The 22,755-nt window shown below is 37.7% G+C and overlaps 1 protein-coding gene across 3 annotated transcripts in view; it reads right to left on the minus strand.

Moving 5' to 3' along the window:
* The window catches only part of PHIP (pleckstrin homology domain interacting protein), a 113,715-nt gene that overhangs the window by 41,902 nt on the left and 49,058 nt on the right, over nt 1-22,755 (minus strand). For all 3 annotated transcript variants that reach the window (XM_054063684.1, XM_054063683.1, XM_054063685.1), the window contains 5 exons: nt 13,447-13,575; nt 8,223-8,448; nt 5,086-5,223; nt 3,551-3,734; nt 2,782-2,905 (listed from right to left, as the gene is read on the minus strand). In XM_054063684.1, coding sequence (XP_053919659.1) covers nt 2,782-2,905; nt 3,551-3,734; nt 5,086-5,223; nt 8,223-8,448; nt 13,447-13,575 — 801 coding nt within the window. The remainder of the gene's footprint in view (nt 1-2,781; nt 2,906-3,550; nt 3,735-5,085; nt 5,224-8,222; nt 8,449-13,446; nt 13,576-22,755) is intronic.

Genomic DNA, 22,755 nt, shown 5'->3' on the forward strand with positions numbered 1-22,755 from the left:
ATACTTTTAATAAATATTTTATTTCTTCATTTCTCCACCTTGAGCCCCATAAGTGATATTAACTTTTCAACAGACAATTTACAGGTGTTCTTGAAGGCCTGTATATTACTAAGCTTTCGATTAAGGGTGGAATAGTCTCATCTAGAATGCTAGTGTACTACAACACCCGAATCATGGGTTCCTTACAGTTGCTTAAAATTTACTTCCTTTATTACAAAATATATCTGGTTATTTAGCTAGAAAGATAAGACTAATCCCTAGCAAACAAGGGAAATTTATTTTCGTAAATATACAATATATGTCCTTTATATTTTTAAAAAACATAAAGGCATAAGATTATTTTTTTTGTAAATTACATGAAAACATTAAGTCAGTTCTAACAATCTCATTTTTAATACAACCTATTCCCTTCCATTTCATCTAACCTATTTTTCTCTTTTCTGAAAAATGCACTCCAGCTCTAGCAAAAAGCATGACTTGGAAATAACCAGTACAAAACCACAATGTGATTATTATGGTAGCATAACAGAAAATAACCAATTCTGTATTTGGAGATGCATTTAAATGTGTTAAGGTTAAGATCTGGGTTTCAATAGAAACTTTCCACAGAACAGTATGTCTAACAGCAGACAAGAGTAGCAGGAAGTACAAATTAACAGCAATAGACCCTTTACAGCAAATCAAGTCTCTAACACCAGATCACTACAGGTATATCAATCAAAAGAGGAAGATCAAAGAGAACGTACCCCCATTGATGACTGGAAATGAGGATCGCATATCAACAGATGAGGAGTCGGCTGAGGTACTTAACAACTTATTTGCCTCAGTCTTCACCGACAACTGCTCTCCTCGGCTGAGGTACTTAACAACTTATTTGCCTCAGTCTTCACCGACAACTGCTCTCCTCACCCCTCCTGGCTCACGGGAAAGAAAGATGGTGACCAGGGGGGTAGACCCCCTCCCACACTAGAGGAGGATCAGGTTCACAAACACCTGAGGAACCTGAACATATATAAGTCCATGGGACCTGATAAGATGCACCCCAGAGTCCTGAGAGAATTGGCAGACATGGTTGCCAAGTTACTCTCCATGATATTTGAAAAGTCATGGCAGTCAGGAGAAGTTCATGGTGACTAGAAGAAGGGTAATGTTGTGGCCATTTTTAAAAAGGGTAGAAAAGACGACCCTGAGAACTATCGACCTGTCAGCCTCACCTCTGTGCCTGGGAAGATCATGGAACAGATCCTCCTAGAAGCTATGCTAAAGCACATGGAGGGCAGGGAGGTGATTAATGGCAGCCAGCATGGCTTCACCAGGGGCAAGTCCTGTCTGACTGACTTGGTGGCTTTCTACAATGGGGTAACCGCAGCAGTGGACACGGGTAAACCAATGAATGTGATCTATCTGGACTTCTGTAAAGCCTTTGACACGGTCCCCCAAAACATCCTTCTCTCTAAATTGGAGAGGTACAGATTTGATGGGTAGACAGTAAGATGAATAAGAAATTGGCTGGATGGTCATATTCAGAGAGTAGTGGTCAATGGCTCAAAGTCCAGATGGAGATCTATGACAAGTGATGTCCCTTGGGGGTCTGTACTGGGACTGGTGCTGTTCAACATCTTTATCAATGATATTGACAGTGAGATTGAGTGCATCCTCAGCAAGTTTGAAGATGACAGCAAGCTGAGTGGTGCAGTTGCCACAACAGAAGGACAGGATGTCATCCAGAGGGACCTGGACAGGCTGGAGAAGTGGGCCTGTGAGAACCTCATGAAGTTCAACAAAGCTAAGTGTGAGGTCCTGCACCTGGGTCGGGGCAATCCCCGTTTTCAGTACACGATGGGGGATGACATGCTTGAGAACAGCCCTGCAGAGAAGGACTTGGAGGTGCTGGTCGATGAGAAGCTTGACATGAGCCGGCAATGTGCACTCGAGGCCCAGAAGGCCAACCGTGTCCTGGGCTGCATCAAAAGAAGCGTGGCCAGCAGATTGAGGGAAGTGATTCTGCCCCTCTATTCCTCTCTTGTGAGACTTCGTCTGGAGTATTGTGTCCAGTTCTGGAATCCTCAACATAAAAAGGATATGGAGCTGTGGAACGGGTCCAGAGGAGGACTACAAAGATGATCAGAGGGTGGAAGCACCTTCCCTAATGAGGACAGGCTGAGAGAGTTGGGCTTGTTCAGCCTCGAGAAGAGAAGGCTCAGAGGAGACCTTATAGCAACCTTCCAGTACCTGAAAGAGGCCTACAGGAAAGCTGGAGAGAGGCTATTTGTAAAGGCTTGTGGGGATAGGACCAGGGGGAACGGGTATCAACCGGAGAGGGGCAGATTTAGAGTGAACATTAGGAAGAATTTCTTCACCATGAGAGTGGTGAGACACTGGAACAGGCTGCCGAGGGAGGTTGTGGCTGCCCCATCCCTGGAGGTGTTCAAGGTCAAGCTGGATGGGGCCTTGGGCAGCCTGATTTAGTGGGATGTCCCTGCCCATGACAGGGGGGTTGGAACCAGATGATCTTTAAGGTCCCTTCCAACCCTAACTATTCTCTGATTCTATGATTTGAAGGGCTTTTCACTTAAGGGATTCTAAAAGCAAACCCCATTGTTTATTCAGAACATAGTGTAACTTCAGAGACGTGCTTCCTCATTCTGGGAAGGTAAACAAATTCGTGTACCCTTGGTTTTTAAATTTAAAACTGAGAAGAGGAATGTAAATTTATGTGGCCTAATACATCAAGTTAAATTTTATGCCTCTTACTGTGATGAGGTACAAGTGACTATTTACCTTAGAAAAAGTGGGTATTTTGTTTTCTCTCTGAATGTGACTCGGTACATGTTTTCTTTTCTCTTCTGATCGATACACCTTTATTTCTTCTTCTCCCTTTGCTGTTCTCCATTCCTCCTGCCTACTAAAAAAAGAAAATTGAGATGTTAACTTTAAAGCAAAATACTACAACTGAGAGGGTCTATTCCATATCAAGGAATAAACGTTCAACATTTATAATATTCTTTGAATAGTAGTTCTTCTCTTTACAGAGTAATTTTGTAGCCACATTCTGACTTTCTCAGCAAAGTAAGATTTCAATCTTATTTAAAAAAGCTAGAGTAGTTTATCTTTGATCATGGCTAGGAGGGTTTTTTGACGTATTGATGTAAATATTCATCACAAGAGCTAATTACTGAACGAAATCACGTTCCAGTGTGGAAATAAAAATTGACCTCAGGCACCTAGTATATTAGGGTCGATGTCCCAGCTGTAAAATGCCATATAATGCAAGGGACAAATAGAGTTAATACATACTGAAACATTACGCTCCAACTCAGCACACATCAAGGCAGCATATACAAGTTAAATTTTCATTCATATACTTCTATAATTTCAGAATATTTCAAATGACATGCAAGCAAAAACTCATTTCAAACTGAAACTGATTTTATAAGAAATGTGAGATCTGAGAATAGGCAAATAGTTCCATGATAATGTCAATATGAGAACTGTGCAATTTAATTAAGTTTACTAAACTAAAATTCCTGCAAACTTGGCCTATGTTTACCTGGCCACACCAGAAGACAGTTCAGGCACTACAACCCTTCGACTCCAAGCCACAAGGTCCCGCTCCGTGGCTATTTCACTTCTTGGTGCATTGCTATGCATCTGACGCACACCTTCAATTTGTCCACTACGTCTTAATCCTATATTTGGTGGTGAATGTACTTCTGAGGTAGAACTTACAGATCCTAAAATGTAAAAAGTTATAGTTGCACTTGATCTGAAATTTTAAAGGTGGAAGCATTTAAAAATAAAAACTTCAAAATTAAGGGAAAAAACTTGACCTATTACTTCAAAAGAAATCAAATATTAACTTAATGTAACAATTTAAGCAATTTCTATAGTCACTACAACACATACACATTGAAATAGCCACTGGGCCCCAGTACTTTGTTTAAAAATTCACACTGAAAAGGAGCAAATGGATTAACAATCTGAAGCAAAGTAAATGTTTCATTGGTTTGCTTTTATTTAAAAATGCTTTTGAAAATGTTTAGGCAAACATTATTGACTATTGCTACAGTCTAGATCTGCATTATTAAACAGGGAGTTATCTTACTGCATTTCTTACATAGTCTTCTACCTTTAAAAAAATGAAGCCACAACACTGGAAATTATTAGGAATCCAAACTGTAAAATTTACAGACAAGAAATTTAAATGGTTAAAAGATTAAAAAACAAACCAAAACCATATCATATGTGTAAGGTCCTTCAAGCACCTATGTCATAGCAAAATTTCAACATTCTTCCACAGAAACTATTCTTGCTTACTCACTCAGGTGGATTGCCAACCATTATTTTTTAAGTGTGGAAAGCTACTGTGTAATCAGACACTGAAACGTGGAACAGCTGCACTGTGAAACTAGCAGGTCCTCCCCCTTTTCTCTCTTGTATTTCATTATTTGAGAAAATTCAGATTTCAATCAAACAGATGGCTAATTCCAGACAAAACAGTCGAGTAGTTCCTTCTAAAGGAACAGTTGCTGTAAATTCCCTCAGTAAGCAGTCAATAACTTTAAAGAAGATATATTTGTAATGTTAAGAAACCCGAGATTTTGTAGAAAGGTAAAAAAAAGACAGAAAAGCCATATCATTTTCTATGGCTCCATACCTCCTTTATAGTAGTTCAATAAAATGCACAAATCACATGATTTCTTACTCTCAGCTGTTTCGATGGAAAAGACCTTATTACTCTCTACAACTACCTGAAAGGAGGTTGTAGAGAGGAGGGTGCTGGCCTCTTCTCCCAAGTGACTGAGGACAGGACAAGGGGGAATGGCCTCAAGCTCTGCCAGGGCAGGTTCAGGCTGGATATCAGAAAAAAATTCTTCAAAGAAAGAGTCATCAGGCACTGGCAGAGGCTGCCCAGGGAGGTGGTCGAGTCACCTTCCCTGGAGGTGTTTAAGGAACGGGTGGATGAAGTGCTTAGAGACATGGTTTAAGGGAGTGTTAGGAATGGTTGGACTCAATGATCCAGTGGGTCCTTTCCAACCTGGTGATTCTATGAAAAGCTACAACAGCCATCCCCCATGAACCTACCTCTGCTTATCCGGCTGGTACTACTGGTTCCTGCCTCCCCAGAACGTCTCTGGTCCTGCTCTTGCTGAAGTCTTTGAATCATGCTATCCAAAGGACTAACTTCTTGATTTGCTTGTTGACTAAGAACTTGATTCAATCCTGTGAAGTAAAATATACAAGAGAACAACACAAAAATGTTAATTTGAAAAACCAAATGTTCCAAACAATTAATCTTAAAACTTAAAATTACAGTATATAATCACAGGTGTAACTATGGGCTAATGCATATATTTGTAACAGCCATTTTTTCAAGAGGACAACTTGTCTTAACATATTGAAAGTAATATACTTTCTGGAATAGGATCAAGATGATCACATGCCATTCCTAATAAAAGTTTAAATTCAATCAAATGCCAGCAAATCATAGAATCTTAATTACAACTGTTGTTTGTCAGTTAAGTCAATGTAAATTGTTCACACGTGTGCTTAGCCTGCTCCAAATACATTATGAAACACTTTAGTGTAAGTTTAAAGAAAAATCTAGATCAAAAACGTTTAACAGAATTAGAAAAGAATTATCTATACCAGAGAACACCAAGCAGTAATAATGCTTGATTGAGTTCCACATAGGCGTAATGATGACACAGGTTAAGCAATGCTAATTTCTTTTGGTATGTAAAACAGTCAAGAAACCTCCTTTTGGGTCAGTGTCTTGAATAAAAGACAGGAAATAGTTCTCACAGAAGTCATTACAAGGCAATAATACTGTTTCTGTGCAGCAAGCAAAATACACAGCACCTAAGCATAAACAACACAAAATATCTTTTCATACTCACAACTGTCACAAAAAATTAGAGGTGTGGGGGAAAAGGCAAGAGTGATAGTACTGGTTTGGAAAGGAAGTCAGATTCCTCCACACAGAATATTTAAGATGGTGGAGTGAAGGAGTGGCAAGCTTTGGTGAAGAGAAGCAGAACTTGCAAAACTTTGTAATGAGGGATGACAACGTTCAAAGAAACAAGCTACAGAAATTATTTTTCTATCATGATTTCAAAGAGGTATCAGAGTACACACTGCACTTCGCAAGACAAAAGATATTACAGTAATTGTGCTACGAAATGAAGAGCTTTGATTAGGTGGCTAGACAAAAGCAGCCATGTCTCAATAGATGATGATATGCAGAAAGAACATAAATCTTTAGGATACTGCTCTCAGGATTTAAGTGTTATTGTAGTTGAAGTGAACTTCCCTAAAGCAGCAGAAGCTTGGAATCCTGGAATGTGCTCTGGTACAACCACAGCTAGATGTTTTCTGACTCATGTAGTGAGACAGTCAGATTTATTTGGTGATCTCATGAGCAGAGATATTGTCTACTGAAAACAATGGGAACACTACTAACCCAAGAATGATCTTAAATAAGTAAACTGCTACCTAAACAAAATGAATATTTTTTATATATCTAGCTTGTGAGATTTTGCCTTTGCAAGTAACAGCAAGTTGAGCAAGTTGGTTTTGGTTTGTTTTTTTTTTAAATGAAATAAGGGCACTGGTATATATTTGATTTTTTTTTTTCAAAATATACAGTTTAAAAGAGCTCTGTGTACATCTAAGCAGCAAATCAAGCATGATTATCTGAATTCCTCCAACTCATATAAACACCTACAGAAAACTTGACAAGAAATAAATTGCCTGTGCTGTGAGAGTTCCATCAAACCCCACAATAAAGTTCCAGAAAAAAATGGAGCTTCCTTAGTGGAAGGGAACATAGGAATTACATGAACACAGCTAAACTCTACGTAAGACTACATATATTATTGCTAAACTGTAAAGATGTAGAAAAAAAAGTCTTCTGTCCCTCCACAATCACTCTTGGCTATCTGACAGGCTGGTTGATGGTTTTCTGCTATAAAAATAGATGTTATGGACATCATTTTCCTACAGGCATTCGTGTGTCATGCAGCCACATCATTAAATTTAATATTGTTGGTTCTGCGTGCAGAGTCTGACTTGTTTCATTGGAGACTGTGCCCAGCACATCTTCAAATTTGGACAATTTTAGAACATCACGGATCCATGCTGTAATTATAACAACGAAGTAAAACCGCATCATTCCTTAGAAATCTAATTTTGTTTCAAAGCCACTAGCTAAAAAGTTAAGAGATAAAACATTGCATACATTCACCAGTAAGGATTTTTTTTCCTTCTTATAGTTGCTTCTCAGGTAGCCTTTCTTCCTATAGTTTTGGAGGAAATATGGAAATGCTCTTTAAGTATGTTAAACATACAGTGGCTTATAATCCTCTAGGTTATAAATGAGGACAAGGAGATTTTTTGGTAACAATACCATCAGTTAAACTTCCTGGAACAACTACACACCACAGGCTTAAGTATGGTCTACGCGTAAGCCAGTCCCTAGAGCCACAGTTTTTGGAGAGTCGTTAAAATATGGAAAAACTTAACAATGTTTATCTTGAAAACATTTAAAGCTACTTTCAGCGGTACCTGATTGCTCATTTATGCTAATAGTGAACTAGTGACTTATAACAAGTAGGTGCTGTTTTTAAATCCCCACTCACGTGGACCACATTTAGGCAGCCATTGGCCCAAATTAAACGGGGTCCCCCATGTTGTGTGCATGCAGAATACAGCTTCCAACGAACTTCCTGCATTTTGTATCCTCATCAAGTATTCCGAATTCTCTAACCAAACTATTAAAGCTTAGGTTGACTGATTGCCTTCATCTAAAGGGGTAAGCATTTTGCAGGTTTCAAGTGTCCTCTCATTTTTCTCTTCTTGTAGGTGTTCCCTCTTCCAACTGACCTGTGGAAGATCAGTCTACTTCCTAGGTTTTCTGAAGAAGGAAATCTCACCCCAAAGAGATAAATTGAAAGCTCATACAGCATCATACACTGTTCCAATAATGAAATGAGCTCCAAGCTAAGTGGAATTAAAGCATCAACTGTACTGACTTGATCAATGACAATACCACAAGTAAAACTGTCATAAGCAATCACAGCCAAGGACATCGCAATTCTTCCACACTACATGAACTACAATGCCAAGAAAGGAAGAAAAAGTACAAAGTGAAAGGGAAAGCGTAGAATATCTGGATAGGCTACTAGATAGGCTACTGTGTAGTGAAGTGAAATTTTCCATACCTGAAGATGTCACTCCCATCTGAGGAATAAGCTGTTCCTCCCTGCAGTTCTCACGACCAGGAACTAGTCTTTGATACCTTGCAGGATGAGGGTTGCCATCCACATCAACCAAAAATGGGGGAGGCATAAGGTGTGGAGCCTGCTGTGTCTGTTCATCCAGGACAAAGTTGTTGGCATCACGGATAAGGGGCCGATAATCACTATGAAAGAACATCTGATCTGCTATCTGTAAACAAAGCCATTTTGTAATTTTTTAAAGGAACTGATTAAAAAAAAAAAAACATACAGACGATAACTGCCAAGAAGTATTCCTAACAATCCTACTCACGGTCACATTTTGCAAAAACAGGGTTATAAGCTGACCTGTTTATCTCAGTTCAGTTTAAAGGGGGAAAATTAATGACTTCAAAGTACTTTTTTCCCCAGTACTCCTTTTCTATACTATAGTGTAAGGAGACTAATCCACATGTTTTAGGGTGGGGAGCATTTAAAGAAAAGGGGAATAGGGCAATATTTAACTACTTGAAGATATTTGATCAAACACAGCATGGACATATTAAATAGCTTATAAATTTTTGTCTATATTCCAAACATACGAATATATACCCCAATAATGAAAACTGTTACAAGAGTTATGGTGTAGGAAGAGGAGGAATAGCAAAAATATTTAACTCATCACATCATTGCCAAATATTTTAACATCAGTAGCCAAACACATATATATATATTCCTATTATAATGCCAGGTATTTTTAGAAGTTTCAGTAGATAAAATAAAGCTGACTTAAAGGTGGATTTTTCAGGTTCGAAGTTTTCTTTATTATTTCAGTCCACGTGCTCATAATTTATTCTAGATGACTTTCCACAGACACTCAAGACTGAGGAATGCCTCTGTCCAAATAGTATGTAAAAAAGCATACGCTCCATCCCTTGCTGGCACATGCATCTCAATATGATGCAACCAAAGATACTGAACAGCAAGGAGGAAAAGAGGAGAACAGAAGACAACACTACCTACTGTCAAGCAAATCCCTTGGCAGCTCATGTGCTCAGTTTAACTTCGATCAAGTAAAATCATAAAATCCTCATTCACACAAATTAGTTTTACAGTGCAGTATAAAGAATTATTAAACAATTGACTCAATGCATAGAGATCTCAAAAAAAAGTCTTGACTTAAGTGTTAAAGACAGGTATCTCAGCACAGACAGAGGGATGCCTAAATTATCATAGAATATACTCTGATTTCTGAAGAGGATGTTCTATCATGACCAATCCATAACAGAGCTTCCAGTAACTTGTTATGTAGAAATCAGTTAGACAGAAGTTATAGCATCTACTCAGAGATCTGGTCTCTCAATGACAAAGATTTCCTGTCCTGGATGTGAGAAAACCAGGAACGAAAGATGCCTATAAACATCTGTCGATTACAACATCAGAAAGTGTCTCTATGCATTCACAAGAGGTAGGAGAAAAAAAATAAGGAAAATAAAAAAAAAATCATAGAAAACATAGGATTTGGACCCCACAAAAATTCACAAAAGTAACAACAGGAGGAAATTGGAAAGGTGCATGGAAAGATGCAGTGGAAAATAATTCACTTCAGGATTTCAAAAGGTTACCCTTACAAAGTGCATATGGACAAGATGACATCCCACTGTAGTAAGCAGCCCTGACTGCATGAAGTATTGTTACCAGATTCTCTGTTAAAAGAGGCTGAATGAGAAGGATACAAGTACTTTCACGTGTTGGATTGACCGAATTAAGGCCTGATGAACAACTTTGTTCCTTCAGCTCAAATAGCTCAATATGATACAGATAGGTACTCTAAGAGGACCTATGATTTTACACAGAATGTTAATAGTAGAGTATCCAGTATCCCTAGTATAAAGTTTCCTAATAAGTACCACCCGCACTGAGAAAGAAGAGATTCCAATGGCATGATCCTACAGACTGAGTTTTGAAGTGCTGTTATGTGGCTGTAGGGTGTTGTTTGCATTCCAGGTTTTGTAAGAAAAGAAAGATCTGAAAATTCTTCTTTAGATTCAGTGACCTCTACCAGAATAGTCTCTAGTGTAAGATCGAGAGGGATGACTTAGCAATCACCCTTCTGTGTACTTGGTAGTGCAATCAGGTATGGTAGAGAGAGTAGACAACCATTTTCTACTCCACCAGATAAGAATGGCATTTTGTGGAGAACCCAGGCTCAGATCAAATCTCGGGGAGAACACTGCAATGTCCCTAATGGAACTCAGAGCAACAAACTTATCCTCAGGCTACTCCAAGTCCAGAAAAAAATCAGAAGAATTTAGATGTTTCAGAGAATCTTAAATAGCTATGTTCAGCACACAACCAGTACTAACAATCAGACCTATTTCTTGATACTAGAGATCAAATTTATGGCAAGAAGATAGTACACCACCATTAGGACACAAGTTCTCTCTGCATGGACTTCACAAACCCAGCTTGGCCAGCTTGGGTTTGAACACAGAAGCCTCCAACAAAGTCAGAGCTCTACAAATAAACTCTCCTTCAGCAACTACAATATATGTCCAGAATGCTGTTTCTCCAAATGGGTACACCTACACAAATGCAAAGAGCTTTTCCCCAGTACTGCATCAATGCACTTGACAGGAGCTCTGAACTTGCGACAAAGAACTGTGGTTTGGGCAGTTAACAGGATCAAAAGCCTCAGAAAGCTCAGAGATCTAGCCCAATCTAAGATTTAAAATCAACAGAAAAGTACCTTAGGCTTTAGGACAGTTAGGCATTCCTGGACAAGCTTCCATCTAAGCAAGAACTTCGGAAGCTCACATGCCCACCAGAGATGAGGTGAGCTCACTCTCAAAAGATCTTTACACACTCAGAAATGTCAGTGGAGATCAGCAAGTGCATCCATTTCCCACCCCCCCACTGAAAGATTACACCACAAAACCACATATCAACAAAAACAAAGCGGGGGTGGAAGGGGGGAAAGAAGAAGGAACCCATCACCTTCATCATGGCCAAGATCACACAGAGAAAAAGTTTGGTGGTTCCAGTCAATTAGGAAACAGAGACACTACCTGAAGAAACATAGAGATGGAAAACAAGAGCTTGCTCTCTCAGCAGAGTTAACTCTATCTCAGCTATAATCATTGTTCTGAGCACAAATCAAATGCAGGAATACAGGACAGGTTACCATACTCTGTTAGTCTGTAAAAATCACTCTCCAAGACAGATGGAAACCACTTTAAAGCCAAAAAACCCTGCAGGTCCTACCAGAGTATATTCTCACAAGATATCTGGAAAAAAACCAAATATCTGAGAGGGGAGGACAGAAAAAAGAACATCTAATCTCCAGCACTTACCACCTATCTGTGGCTACATTTTTCCATAAATCAAGTCAGACATAAACGAAAGAGGAGATGGAACCAGACTTTTTTGCAGAAACAATCTCTATAACCTGATATGAATACTTACCTATCAAGACAAGAAAGAGATTGGAAACTTCTGAGCTTTCTGAGACTAAAGAGGTAACAAATCTGAGTCCTGTTTGCTACCATTTCTTCTATGGTCAAGAGTGCAAAGATTACCATTGGAACAGTAACAGCTGGAGAGGATAATTTTGAATCACACACTTAGTAAAAAATTTGCAACATAACCTTTTCTCAGAGGCTGCAGCAAAAATCCCAAGAGAACAAAGGGTCTGTAGAATTCAAGAAGCTAAAAGCAATTGTTTTCATTCTTCAAACAGACCTAATTCCTCATAAGGTAAATTCTGAAGCGGCAGTGTAAAGGAAACTCCTAGTCTATCACAATGAAGAAAAAACGTCTTTTGGTTTTAATTTCATTTCCAACATTTCTGAGTGGCAGAGGAATATGTGCTTCCAAAATGATTGGGGAGAAAAATGAACCTAGAACAATCCATGGGCATGGTGAGAAAACTGTTTCTATTATAGCAAGCTTTAAAGTTTGGAAGAGTAACAACTCTGAAAGGCAAAGATCTTGTGAATGATCTGAAAATCCTGTTTTTCCTTGCTAGTAGTGTCTCTGCTCATTTGTTTTCTTTGGAATAGAAGAGGAAATGCATAGTTAGTGATAGCTGATGGACAGCAACAGCAGCCAAGTACCAGAGTATTTCAAATCCTAGTTGAAAGAGGAGGAAAAAAAAAAAAAAAAAATCCCTCCAGTATGCAAATGCTGCTGTAAGTAGTATCAAAATAAGAGCTAGAAGACTACAGAAAGAAATAGTAGCTTACAAGACAAAGATTAAACATTTTTTTGCCCTCTCTCCTTCAGGCCTGTCTGCATTGTCATCTGCCAAAAGGCTTTCAAGGCCAACCTGACTCCGAAGACCTAAAGCAAGAGGCAAGATCCAGAAGGCAGCGCATCACCAACAACCTTCAAGCATCAGCTACCAGAGGCAGCAATGAAAATCCTGGAGCAGATATGTCTGTTTAAGTTTTAGAAAGAGAGAGGAGAGACACCACACCTCTTCCCTGGGCAGTACTCCAAACCAGGTAACCTGTATGGCCCAGAGCGCACATGTGTCCGCAGAGGAAAAAAAACCACCACAGCTTTACAGCCATGAAGGTCTGTGGCAAGACACCCACACTTAAATACGCAATGTAGGCTATGACATTAGAATAAAGATGTAATATTTTAATCATACAGTAACTGTGAAACATTGCTGTGTAACAATCAAGGCATCTGAGACAGCAGAACTTCATTAGCATACATAAAACTGTATCACTAGAACATATAGTACCATTTATTGAAAATAATTGTCTGCATTGTCTAAACGTATGCATTGTTTAAATACAGAGAGCAGGAAGTAGTTCTATTACACACACCCACCCACCTTTCCCTCTTTAGTGGCCTTAGTTAGGAACCAGGAAACTATATAAACAAAAACGTTTAACCATTATCAATTCCACCGCAGCTTATTCGCATTATTCATGTGGACTCATTAGTAGACATTTGTAACTTTGTGGCTTAAGAGAGAGGACAGTGACTGGGAAATTCTTTTAAAAATCTTTTTAAACTCCCATGGAATCAGTAGCTTAATGGCGTGTTTCCAAAGTAAAAGACAGTAAAAGAATGCTCAATGTGAAAAACAGGAATCTGAAACATCCCATATTAATGGCTCGAAATTGTTAAGATACACTCTCTTGAAACAAAGCTCCAAAGGAAAGTTTACACAAATGCATTCAAAACAGACAAACATTTAAATTTTGCACTGTACCTTGTCATATTTGCTACTGGAACCAAAGCCAAAAATCAGAAGGTGACCGTGAGAATCAGTACATGCAAAATGCTGTCCATCAGGAGAGCACTTGCAGTCAAAAACTGCACCGTGTCCTTGTCCTTCAATCTGAAATACATCAACATACAAAATAATGAAGTTACGGGAAATAATATTCAATTATGATTCTCAAAACTGTGGTGCTGATGTTCAAATTTGTTATAAAATCTGTAAGACAGTATACTGCTAGATGGAAGTTACTTTAAAACGTAGTTTAATTATTAGCCATTCACTTGTCAGTGAATTTTGTAATAATGCTCATGAGAGATGCCAAATTGATAGTAGTAGAAACTGACAGACTCTATCCACAAAGCAGGCACAGTACAGGAAGTGAAAATAAAAGCTTCCCCTTGAACGTCCTGCTAATGAACCTAACCAGAGAGCTGGGTCCAGTTCAGGGCTTAGTCACTACATCCTTTCCATCCTCTGCCTTTCAGCTAAGCTAGCCCAGGAGAATAGGCTGTCACGGTGTTTCAGAACACCTGCCCGCTAGAAAACACGCTGACATAGACAACCCACATTACACAACTTAGCAACTGCCTCTTTCTCTAATTCCTATTCCTAATTTATTGGAGTGGGGAGGTGTAGATTTGTGTAAAAACTCCACTTTTTAAAGGAGAACTGCAAAGATTTTAAAAAAGGAATTTTTACCTGATACTCATTTTCTGTTTTCCAGTTCCATTAAGCCAGAACAAATGGGTTTTTGTTTTTCCCTGCAACCTGTCAATCAAGCAGAGGTGACCAATCACCACTCTGAATTTTCACGTCTTTAGCACCTCTTCAGAAAAGCCCCTTGCTATTCTCCCCAGCAAAGCACTTTTGCATTTTCTTTAAAGACACCAAACAAAATTCTTTCCCTAACTGTGGCAGAGCTATACACTGCCAGAAAAAACAATGGTACTCAGCCTAAAGGCAGTAACACTATGCACTTCTTAACACCTTCCAGAGGCCATCTGAATTATTTTAAAACGTTAAGGAACTAAGCCTCGAAAAACCTGCGAAGCAGGTTCTGTTCTCACTATTTTACAGGCTGAGACAAAGGCGAGAAGTCTAAATCTTTTGCCCATGGTCTTACAACACATCCACACCCACATCCCTGCACACCCCCCAATGGTAGAGGCTACTACACCTATTATCAGTGCTTACAGGTATTTGATAAAGGTCTTTCTTACTACAAACACTTTCTGTAGAAGTCAAATGAGTTTCTGGATTAGCAAAAGAGGAACATAAACCAACACGTTTTATGTTCTATTTTGCCCATTATTCCAGAAGAAATGAACAGAAGCATCCTATAGAAAGGGATGGAAAAGAAAAACAGAGCTTCAATCGAGTGACACTAACATCACAACAGCTAGGAATACAGAACTAATTTAGGCTAAGCAAGATCTAACAACCGTGGCAAAGTTACAACTTTGTACCGGTTTTTGTAAGTAGAAAGCTCACCGTATTAAAGGGAGACAGTCTGGGGAGGTAGGTGGAAAGGGGAAAAAACTTCAGCCCAAGAATAAGCTTTACAGATGTGTAGTAAAAAAAAAACTGGAAAAGGAATACTTAAGTAGAGATTTCTTTTCTCTTTCCCTTCTTCCATCAAAGGAAACATCTTAAGTATCAAGCTTCCTAACGAAGTCCTTCATAAATAGAATTTCAGGGTTCTGCTAGAGCCCAGGATTTGAAGACTTTTTGTTTTACGAGGAAAATCAGGCATGCTGTGCAAAGAACTATTTGCTAACCACGGTGAGGAGAAAAATAATAAATAGAAGAAAATAGCAGACTAGTATATTGACAGGTTTTTTAATCCTTCCCAGCAAGAAATGCTTTGGATGGACTGTTTTCAAGAAACCCCTGGGAACTGAGTGTTAGCTAGAAAACTTTCCCTACTTTAAAGGAAAAGAATAGTGATCTACTGTTTAGTGATTAGTACAGTGCAAATAGCTCCAAAAGTGGCCAGAATCTAGTTTAGAAAGTGTTTTTCAGAAGGACAACAGTAAGATCTTTTAGCACAACCCTTCATGTCTGATGTACAATTACTTGGAAATAAAGATGCTTAATATTATAAGAACAAAAAAAATTACTGTTGGATAAGCTTACAAGATATAATTACTACTACAAATTGAAGAGCAAAGCCTGCCAGAATGTACTACCCAGTACAGAAGCTTTTTTAAAAAAATAAAAATATTTTGGAATTAGTAAATAACAATTTACAACGGAATTTCTTCAATAATAAAGTTAACACAGCGGAACTGGTCATTTGAAACAGATACTAAATATTAAGTTGCAAAAGGAGAAGCTGTCATAAAAATCAGAGAAGCTGTAACTTCAGCAAGATAGATAAAAGCATCAGCAAGAAGGAAGCTGCTTTCCCCACTCCATCCCTTTTAAATCAAAGATGCAAGAACTATATAAAGACTGTATCCCAAAGAAGAAAAAGTGTTTATTCTGTCTGGAACTTTCTCCTGCTGAATAAAAGGATATAAATGGTGAAAGGAAGAGACTGATCATGAGAACAGGAAAAGAACTGGTCCGTCAAGAGCCATCTCAACAAAGCGCTAGCAAGGATGAACACGTTAAGACATTGCTACACTGCTTGTAGCAAAGATTCTTCCGCCACAAACAGGGATGAACCAGTGATGCTATACAATGAGGACTTAGATTACTTTTAGTCTGAACCCCAGGAATTAAGCTATTTGCCCAGATTTTCACTAGCAAGGAAACAGATGGACATCGGTACATCACAAAGGGAGAAAAGTTGAAGTAAGAGAATGAAAAAGGAAAGTTATTCTTTTCCTCTTAGTTTTGAAGAGAGTTTATTGTTCTCCTCCTAACTAGGAGAACAGAGTTTTGAAAGTAGTACACAAACCAACTCATATCCATAAAAATAATTTGGAGTGGTGCTACCTACACAAAGAATGAGCTCAACTTTAAGTCCTTTTGACTTGTCATCAATAGAGAGTATGAAAGACTTAAAATGTAGTCTTTAAGAAAAGTAAGAGATGTGGGGACAGGGACCCAAGAAAATACAACTCATTCTATCTAGCCAGATATCCAGGCATGATATGGCTCTGAAAACTTAGTTCAAATGATACAAATTGTGATTAGTACACAGAGCTAAAAGGATGTTATCAGTGAAGTTCCTTATGGCAGGCCCTTCTGTTACTGACTACAGAAAAAAGGAGTCCATTGATGAAATTAACATTAGACACCCAGAACGGACTAGGGACACAGCACAAATGATATTAACTAAAGCCATTAGAAGCCAACAGGTCAAAATGTAATAGGCCAAGAACCTGGCAAGAATATGAGAAATAACTAATACACTTACTGTCATAAAAAACAATGGAACTCAGTTTACACACAATTACATTATGCATTTCTATTATGCCTTCCAACACAAGTCATTAGCGCTGTTTAAAAAGTCAGTGAACTAGGCTTCTACTGGCCTGAGGTAGATAAGGTTCTTTCCTGTACTTCACATTAAGGAACTGAGGCAAGGAGTTTGAAACATGGGGAGAAAGTCCACTGTGTACTCTTTGCAATGCATCACATACAATGCAACAATAAAAAGAAAACTATAATCCTAAAATATACCAGAAATCTATTCAGAAGAGAAAGATAACATGCAGATATGGTCTGCAAACAGATGTTAAGAACAAACTCTTCCAATGCAATACACGTAAATTTTGCTTTCCATGTTCAAGACAAGGCAATTCTAAGGGCAACTGTTGGAAAGAAATCTGTACACTCCTGATAATGGGAAATCTAAGAGGTCAGCTTCTTCACATGGACAATAAGGAAAATGGATATTCAGTACGCCCATACAAAAAGACCTTTAGCAGGAAGGTAACTACTCAAATGGATAGGAACAAATGAAAACTAGTTACAAGCAACATTCAAACTTGAAAACTGAAATTTAGATTCTAACAGTCACAATGATGGTATGCTAGAACTTCATAAAATTGGAAAAAAAGCAAATTTAACTAATGGTTACTAAAACATATGACCCTGTTCATAAGTGACGAAACTACATCATAGCTGCCCAAGTCATATCAGCTTCCAAGTATGGAGTTCCTTTGCAGGTTTATGTTTTCCTTTGCTGTAAGGAACAATTTCTGATCAGAGCATGCTTCAGGTTAAGTCAAAAAGATTCTACCAAATTTTGGCAAAGTTAGAAGAGGTTGCTGCAGGTTTAGAGGAGTGGAAAGAACACTTAATTTTTAAGCCTTTTTTTTAAAAAAAAAAAAAATCAAAATCAACAGGGCTTCTACGCTGCTTCTAGAAGAGCAATAAAGGATCAAATGGTAGGAAGAGAACAAGAAGTAATTAAATTAAGAGTAAAATATTTACTAAAAATTTTTCTATCTTCCTACCACACAGGTCAGTCATCCACTCAGGAACGCTGTATTTGTCTTGAAAGATAAACTTATCAATTAAAAGATCCAACAGATCACCCACCCCATGGGTGCCTGAAGTTCTATTAAGACTATATAAAAAAATATTTATAGGTTTTTTTTTTTTATTATTAAGAAAAAAGAAATTTTTTCTTAATAAACATCTTGCAAATTCAGTACTGGCTTATACTTGTACCAGAGCATGATGCTGGCTTTGCTTTTCAGGATCTGTGCTTCAGGGTTAGCTCTTACATACTAGTTGAAGGTGCAGACTCTCAAAAATTTCAAAAACATTTCAGTAGGAATACACGTACCGACTCAAAAATAATGCATCTATAATTCTAAGTCCTTCTGTATTTCAGATGACTACGAAACCAGATCTAAAAATAGAATCCCATATAATCCCAGCAAAACTGGGAGTCTCTTCAGACTTCATGAAGGCCACAGCAAAAGAAATAACCAGATCCAGTGAACACTGGAGAGTACAAAATCTTGTCCATGAGCAAGTGGTATGCCTTTTGGACATTAGCCCAAAAAAATCACCTCACGTGGCAGAAAATCCATGCACAGAGCTTTCTGCTGAGCTGTCCTAGATGGAATCTGATCTTCCATGTTGTTCTTCTGACAGGGACTCCACAATTCTTCAGTATATCACTTAAGCTAAAGCTACTCAAGTAGTCGCCAACAAAGATCTAAGTAGGCCATGCAGGTTTACTGATTTACAAAAAGGAAACAAAGCTGTAAGCTTTGAGGTTGCATTGAAGGTAGAAGCAGCATTAGAAAGTAAGAAACTGCATCACACAGATCGGTGAACGATCAGACCTCGGAAGATGGGGCAGGAAAAACATTAAAATACACAAGACACAAGGAGGCACAGCATACAAATTGCCTGTAATGAACTGTCCAATCAAAGCTAAAAATAAAGGTCAGTCAACAACCAGCTCTCTGAAGAAGCAGGAGAACACATAAAAATCTTATTGCAACTCAGTAGCCTCTGCTTGATTGACACTTTGCAGGAAGAAAACCCTTTTGACCTGATTCAGTCAATGCTGTAACACTGACAGTAAATTCTAAACAAAAAAAAAAGATTAAGCTGTACTAAAACATTTAAACAGTCATTAACGGGGGGGTGTGTCCAAATTCACAAAAACTAAACATTGTCACCATCATGAAATACATTAACACTATCACCTCGACGAAGATTCCAAAATTTTCTTATTGATTTATATAAAAACATAAGACACGAGAAGAGGGCAGAGAGACTAGGGTGGGGAAACAACCAACACATCACTTCATTGAGACAGTCTGATTCTTCAGCCATAGTGCAGACTCTCCATTAACTTCAAGTAGGGTCAAAATTACACCCTCAACAATTTCCATTGCAGAAAACAGAAAAACTCTTATGGTCAAGTTCTGTATATGGCCATTTCAGGCACTGATTACACTAATAGCTTCAGACAAATCTACAATATATCCAAAGCTCACAAAGCTGAGAAAGTGTTTCTATCAAAAATTTTCAAAAGGTACATTAAGAGTCAGGGAATTGGGGAAAATGTATAAGCTTGAAATAGGACCACGCAATGCAACTACCATATATCCTATAAAAGTAATTAAGGACCCACTTGGAAAGAATTGCATGGAACCAGGAATAGTTTCAGATAACTTTACACTAATTAGACAACCAGCTGCAGGCTTGGAGACAAACTTCAACATTAGCTTAAGTGATCTTGCCCTTATTTCTTAAGGTCTACGTGGTCGGAACTTTCAACCTTTACAGCAACATGTAGTTAATTGGGTTTTTTTGGTTTGGGTTTGTTTAGGGTTTTTTTTTTCAATATAAAACATTTATCTGTATTTGCAGATTACTTAATATCTGGCTATGCAAAGGCATACATTAACCATGGCAACGCCACACAGTGGATGTAAAGCAAAACTAGTACAAATGCATCCACTTGCTTCAAGCTTCCTCATTGGATGCATGACAGTACGCATTTTAATTTCAAAAACAAGCTTAATGTTTTAAATACAACTATTGCTTTGTTATCATACGTATCACTTCATTTCCTGATCTTGAGCCAGCATTTCTAAGAATCTTAAACTGTTTCATTAAGACACCATTTGAAATAGCCACAGCACTTCGGAGCTATACAACTGTAACCATCAGAACCAGAAAAGGGTGACCTTACAAGGCAGGTTAATATCCACTTCCTGATTCTGCTACTTTGTTTTTTTTTCAAATGCAATCAAATTGATAGGAATGGTTGGGCTCTATGATCCAAGAGGTATTTTCCAACCTGGTGATTCTATGATATGAAATAAAGCAATTTCAGTGACCATCTTCAAGACAAGATATCAAATCCACTTTTGGTTTCCTCAGCCCTTTGTTTCCTCAGCCCAAGGCTTCTCAAGAAAGAACCAATGTGAAAAAGAAAACTAAGGACCAAAGAGACATTTTTTTCTTTACTATAGCACATTCTTAACAGTTTGGGTTTAAACTTTAAGACTGGTCAGGAAATCAAGGTAACTAAGTTTTTGAGTATTCACAAATAAGTTCTGTTCTTTTGATCATATGAGAGCATTACATACTTCACTGCATAAAAAGTTAGACCATAGTCTAATGAAAGCTACTGCAGAGTAAAAAGTATGGCTTTAATGAGCAGTTCTGCAGCACCACAGGATCCTTCTAACACACCTTTTCTTCTCCTAACTTTTCTTGTGGTAACTATTTGATATATGGTCATGCTGTAATCCTTTAAGTGTGAAAAGCAGATGCTGCAGTCTTATCTTCTCAAATATATATAGAGATCATGTAGTGAAGTAAAACTTTCATTCTTCACAACTATTCCTTCAGGAATACCCAAACACAACCACTGTGACTTTTCAAAAATGTCTATCAAGCTTTATTTACACCATTGTCTCACTTCATGTACCCAACACAGAGGTACAGAAATCAAAAAGGACATTTAAAACTAATTGGTAATGAATTTTAAAGCAATTGTATATAAACCTTCCTCTAAGAACTAAATAATGCTGAGAAAGACATTATGCATGTTTAACTGAAAACTATATAGACGAGCTATGGTATTTTTCTCTTTTTTCAGGTATTTTCTCTTTAATTTGTGGTAGGAAAACCACACTAAGTTGGTCACAATAAGTAGCTTGTATTAAGTCTTGCTAAGAAATCTTGAGCAGCTTTCTCAAGTACAACTCTGCATTTTTTTATATCAGGTAACAAGCACTTTTCCATCAAATGTGAGACTTCATTACAGAAGCCAACCCAAGTGTCTGGTCAACTTGTTGAGAGAGTAAAAGACATTTAATGCCATGCAAAAGAAGTCATAACCCAAACAATTCTACAGCCAAAAAGTTTACAGTTTCATTAACATTTTCACCCTGCTGTAACATTACAAGCCCCCACCTTTTTTTTTTTTTAACTTTCAAGGGCCATTAACTTCCGCGTACTTTCCTAACTCCAAGCAAGAACATAAGCTAAAGATCAGCCTACAGGTTTGTTAGCTTCACTGATAAAGTAGCTTATGCTTATTGGTAGCTTACATTTAAGTAGTTTGGGAAGTTTTTTAGTATGATGTACTTTAAAGTTGCTGTTCTCCATTATTGTACCTGTTAAGGGGAATGATTACATTTAAGTTTTGATGTGCCAATATAATGCAAAATCAAAGTAACTTTATCTTGTTGAAAGCATTCATAGTTATTTACATAAGATTCCAGTAAGATGTCCTTTAAGCTCCAAGAACAAAAAGTTTCGCCCCTATTTTTCTTTTAGTTGTCACAAATTTTCTTTAGAAGAAAACATAAAGAAAAAAGTAAATACAACTTTATTTAGGCATTTAATTCCACACTTTATCTTAAAATCTCAACTAATTTGCTTCTGGGCTGACAATTTTAAATTAAATTGGACAAAATCATATATTACTAAATCAATATTAAAGTTGCAACTGCAAGCTAACTTCTTAGGAAATGGACACTTTTCAATTCAGCTGCTTACATTGCACCTGTTGTAATCTATGGGTTTTAACACAGATCGAAGAAACAATACTCATTACACTAGTCAAATCTTTGGGCTATTTTATATTTTGTGAAATAAACACAAAAATGTTTAAATCCTTACTTTTTTTCAAAAAATGTTCATATTTAAAGGTTAAAGTTTCATCATCTGTTGCTAATTAATAAACATATTGGAAAACACATGCAAGTCACAAGCTTCCTAGCTTTGGGTACAATGCCTATTTACAGAAAATCTAAGTAATGTGTTTCACATGAACGTGTGGGACCATTTATCATAAGCTTTCAATAGAAAATTGCCTAGAATGAAAGCAAACAGCCACGATTCTGGTACGGAGAGCTAGATGGAAATTGGACTCAGTTAAAAAAGAAAATAATCGCAATTTTTTTTCTAGGACATTCAACAACATGTAAGAAGCTTCATCCTAACTTACAACAACTACAGCTATAAAATACATCATCCTCCTAGGTCTCAATGAAAAAGCACGTCTTGACCCACAGGATCAGAGTTTTTCAGGAACTGCGAAGAAATGCATCTGTACCTTACATCTCCAACAGTGATGGAACAGATCCAGGTCAGTGTTCCCCCTCAGGCTTTGCAATTCTGAAGTTGGTTTCTTTTTGTTTTGTTTTTTTTCCCTGATTGTTTCCAAGAACAGAGGGCATAAGAGTGATAGGCACCAATTCAAGCAGTAACAGTTACACTGCCTTAAGAAATCATCCAATATTCTTTAAGTACCAGTCTGGTTTCCAGGGTAAGCAACATTTACTCAGTGACACAAAGGAGAACAATGGTGTTGCTGGGAGAGATTAAAGCTTTCTTTTCACAAATTTAACAGAG

This window comes from Cuculus canorus, chromosome 3, assembly GCF_017976375.1.
Source record: "Cuculus canorus isolate bCucCan1 chromosome 3, bCucCan1.pri, whole genome shotgun sequence".
NCBI classification, from domain to species: Eukaryota; Metazoa; Chordata; class Aves; order Cuculiformes; family Cuculidae; genus Cuculus; species Cuculus canorus.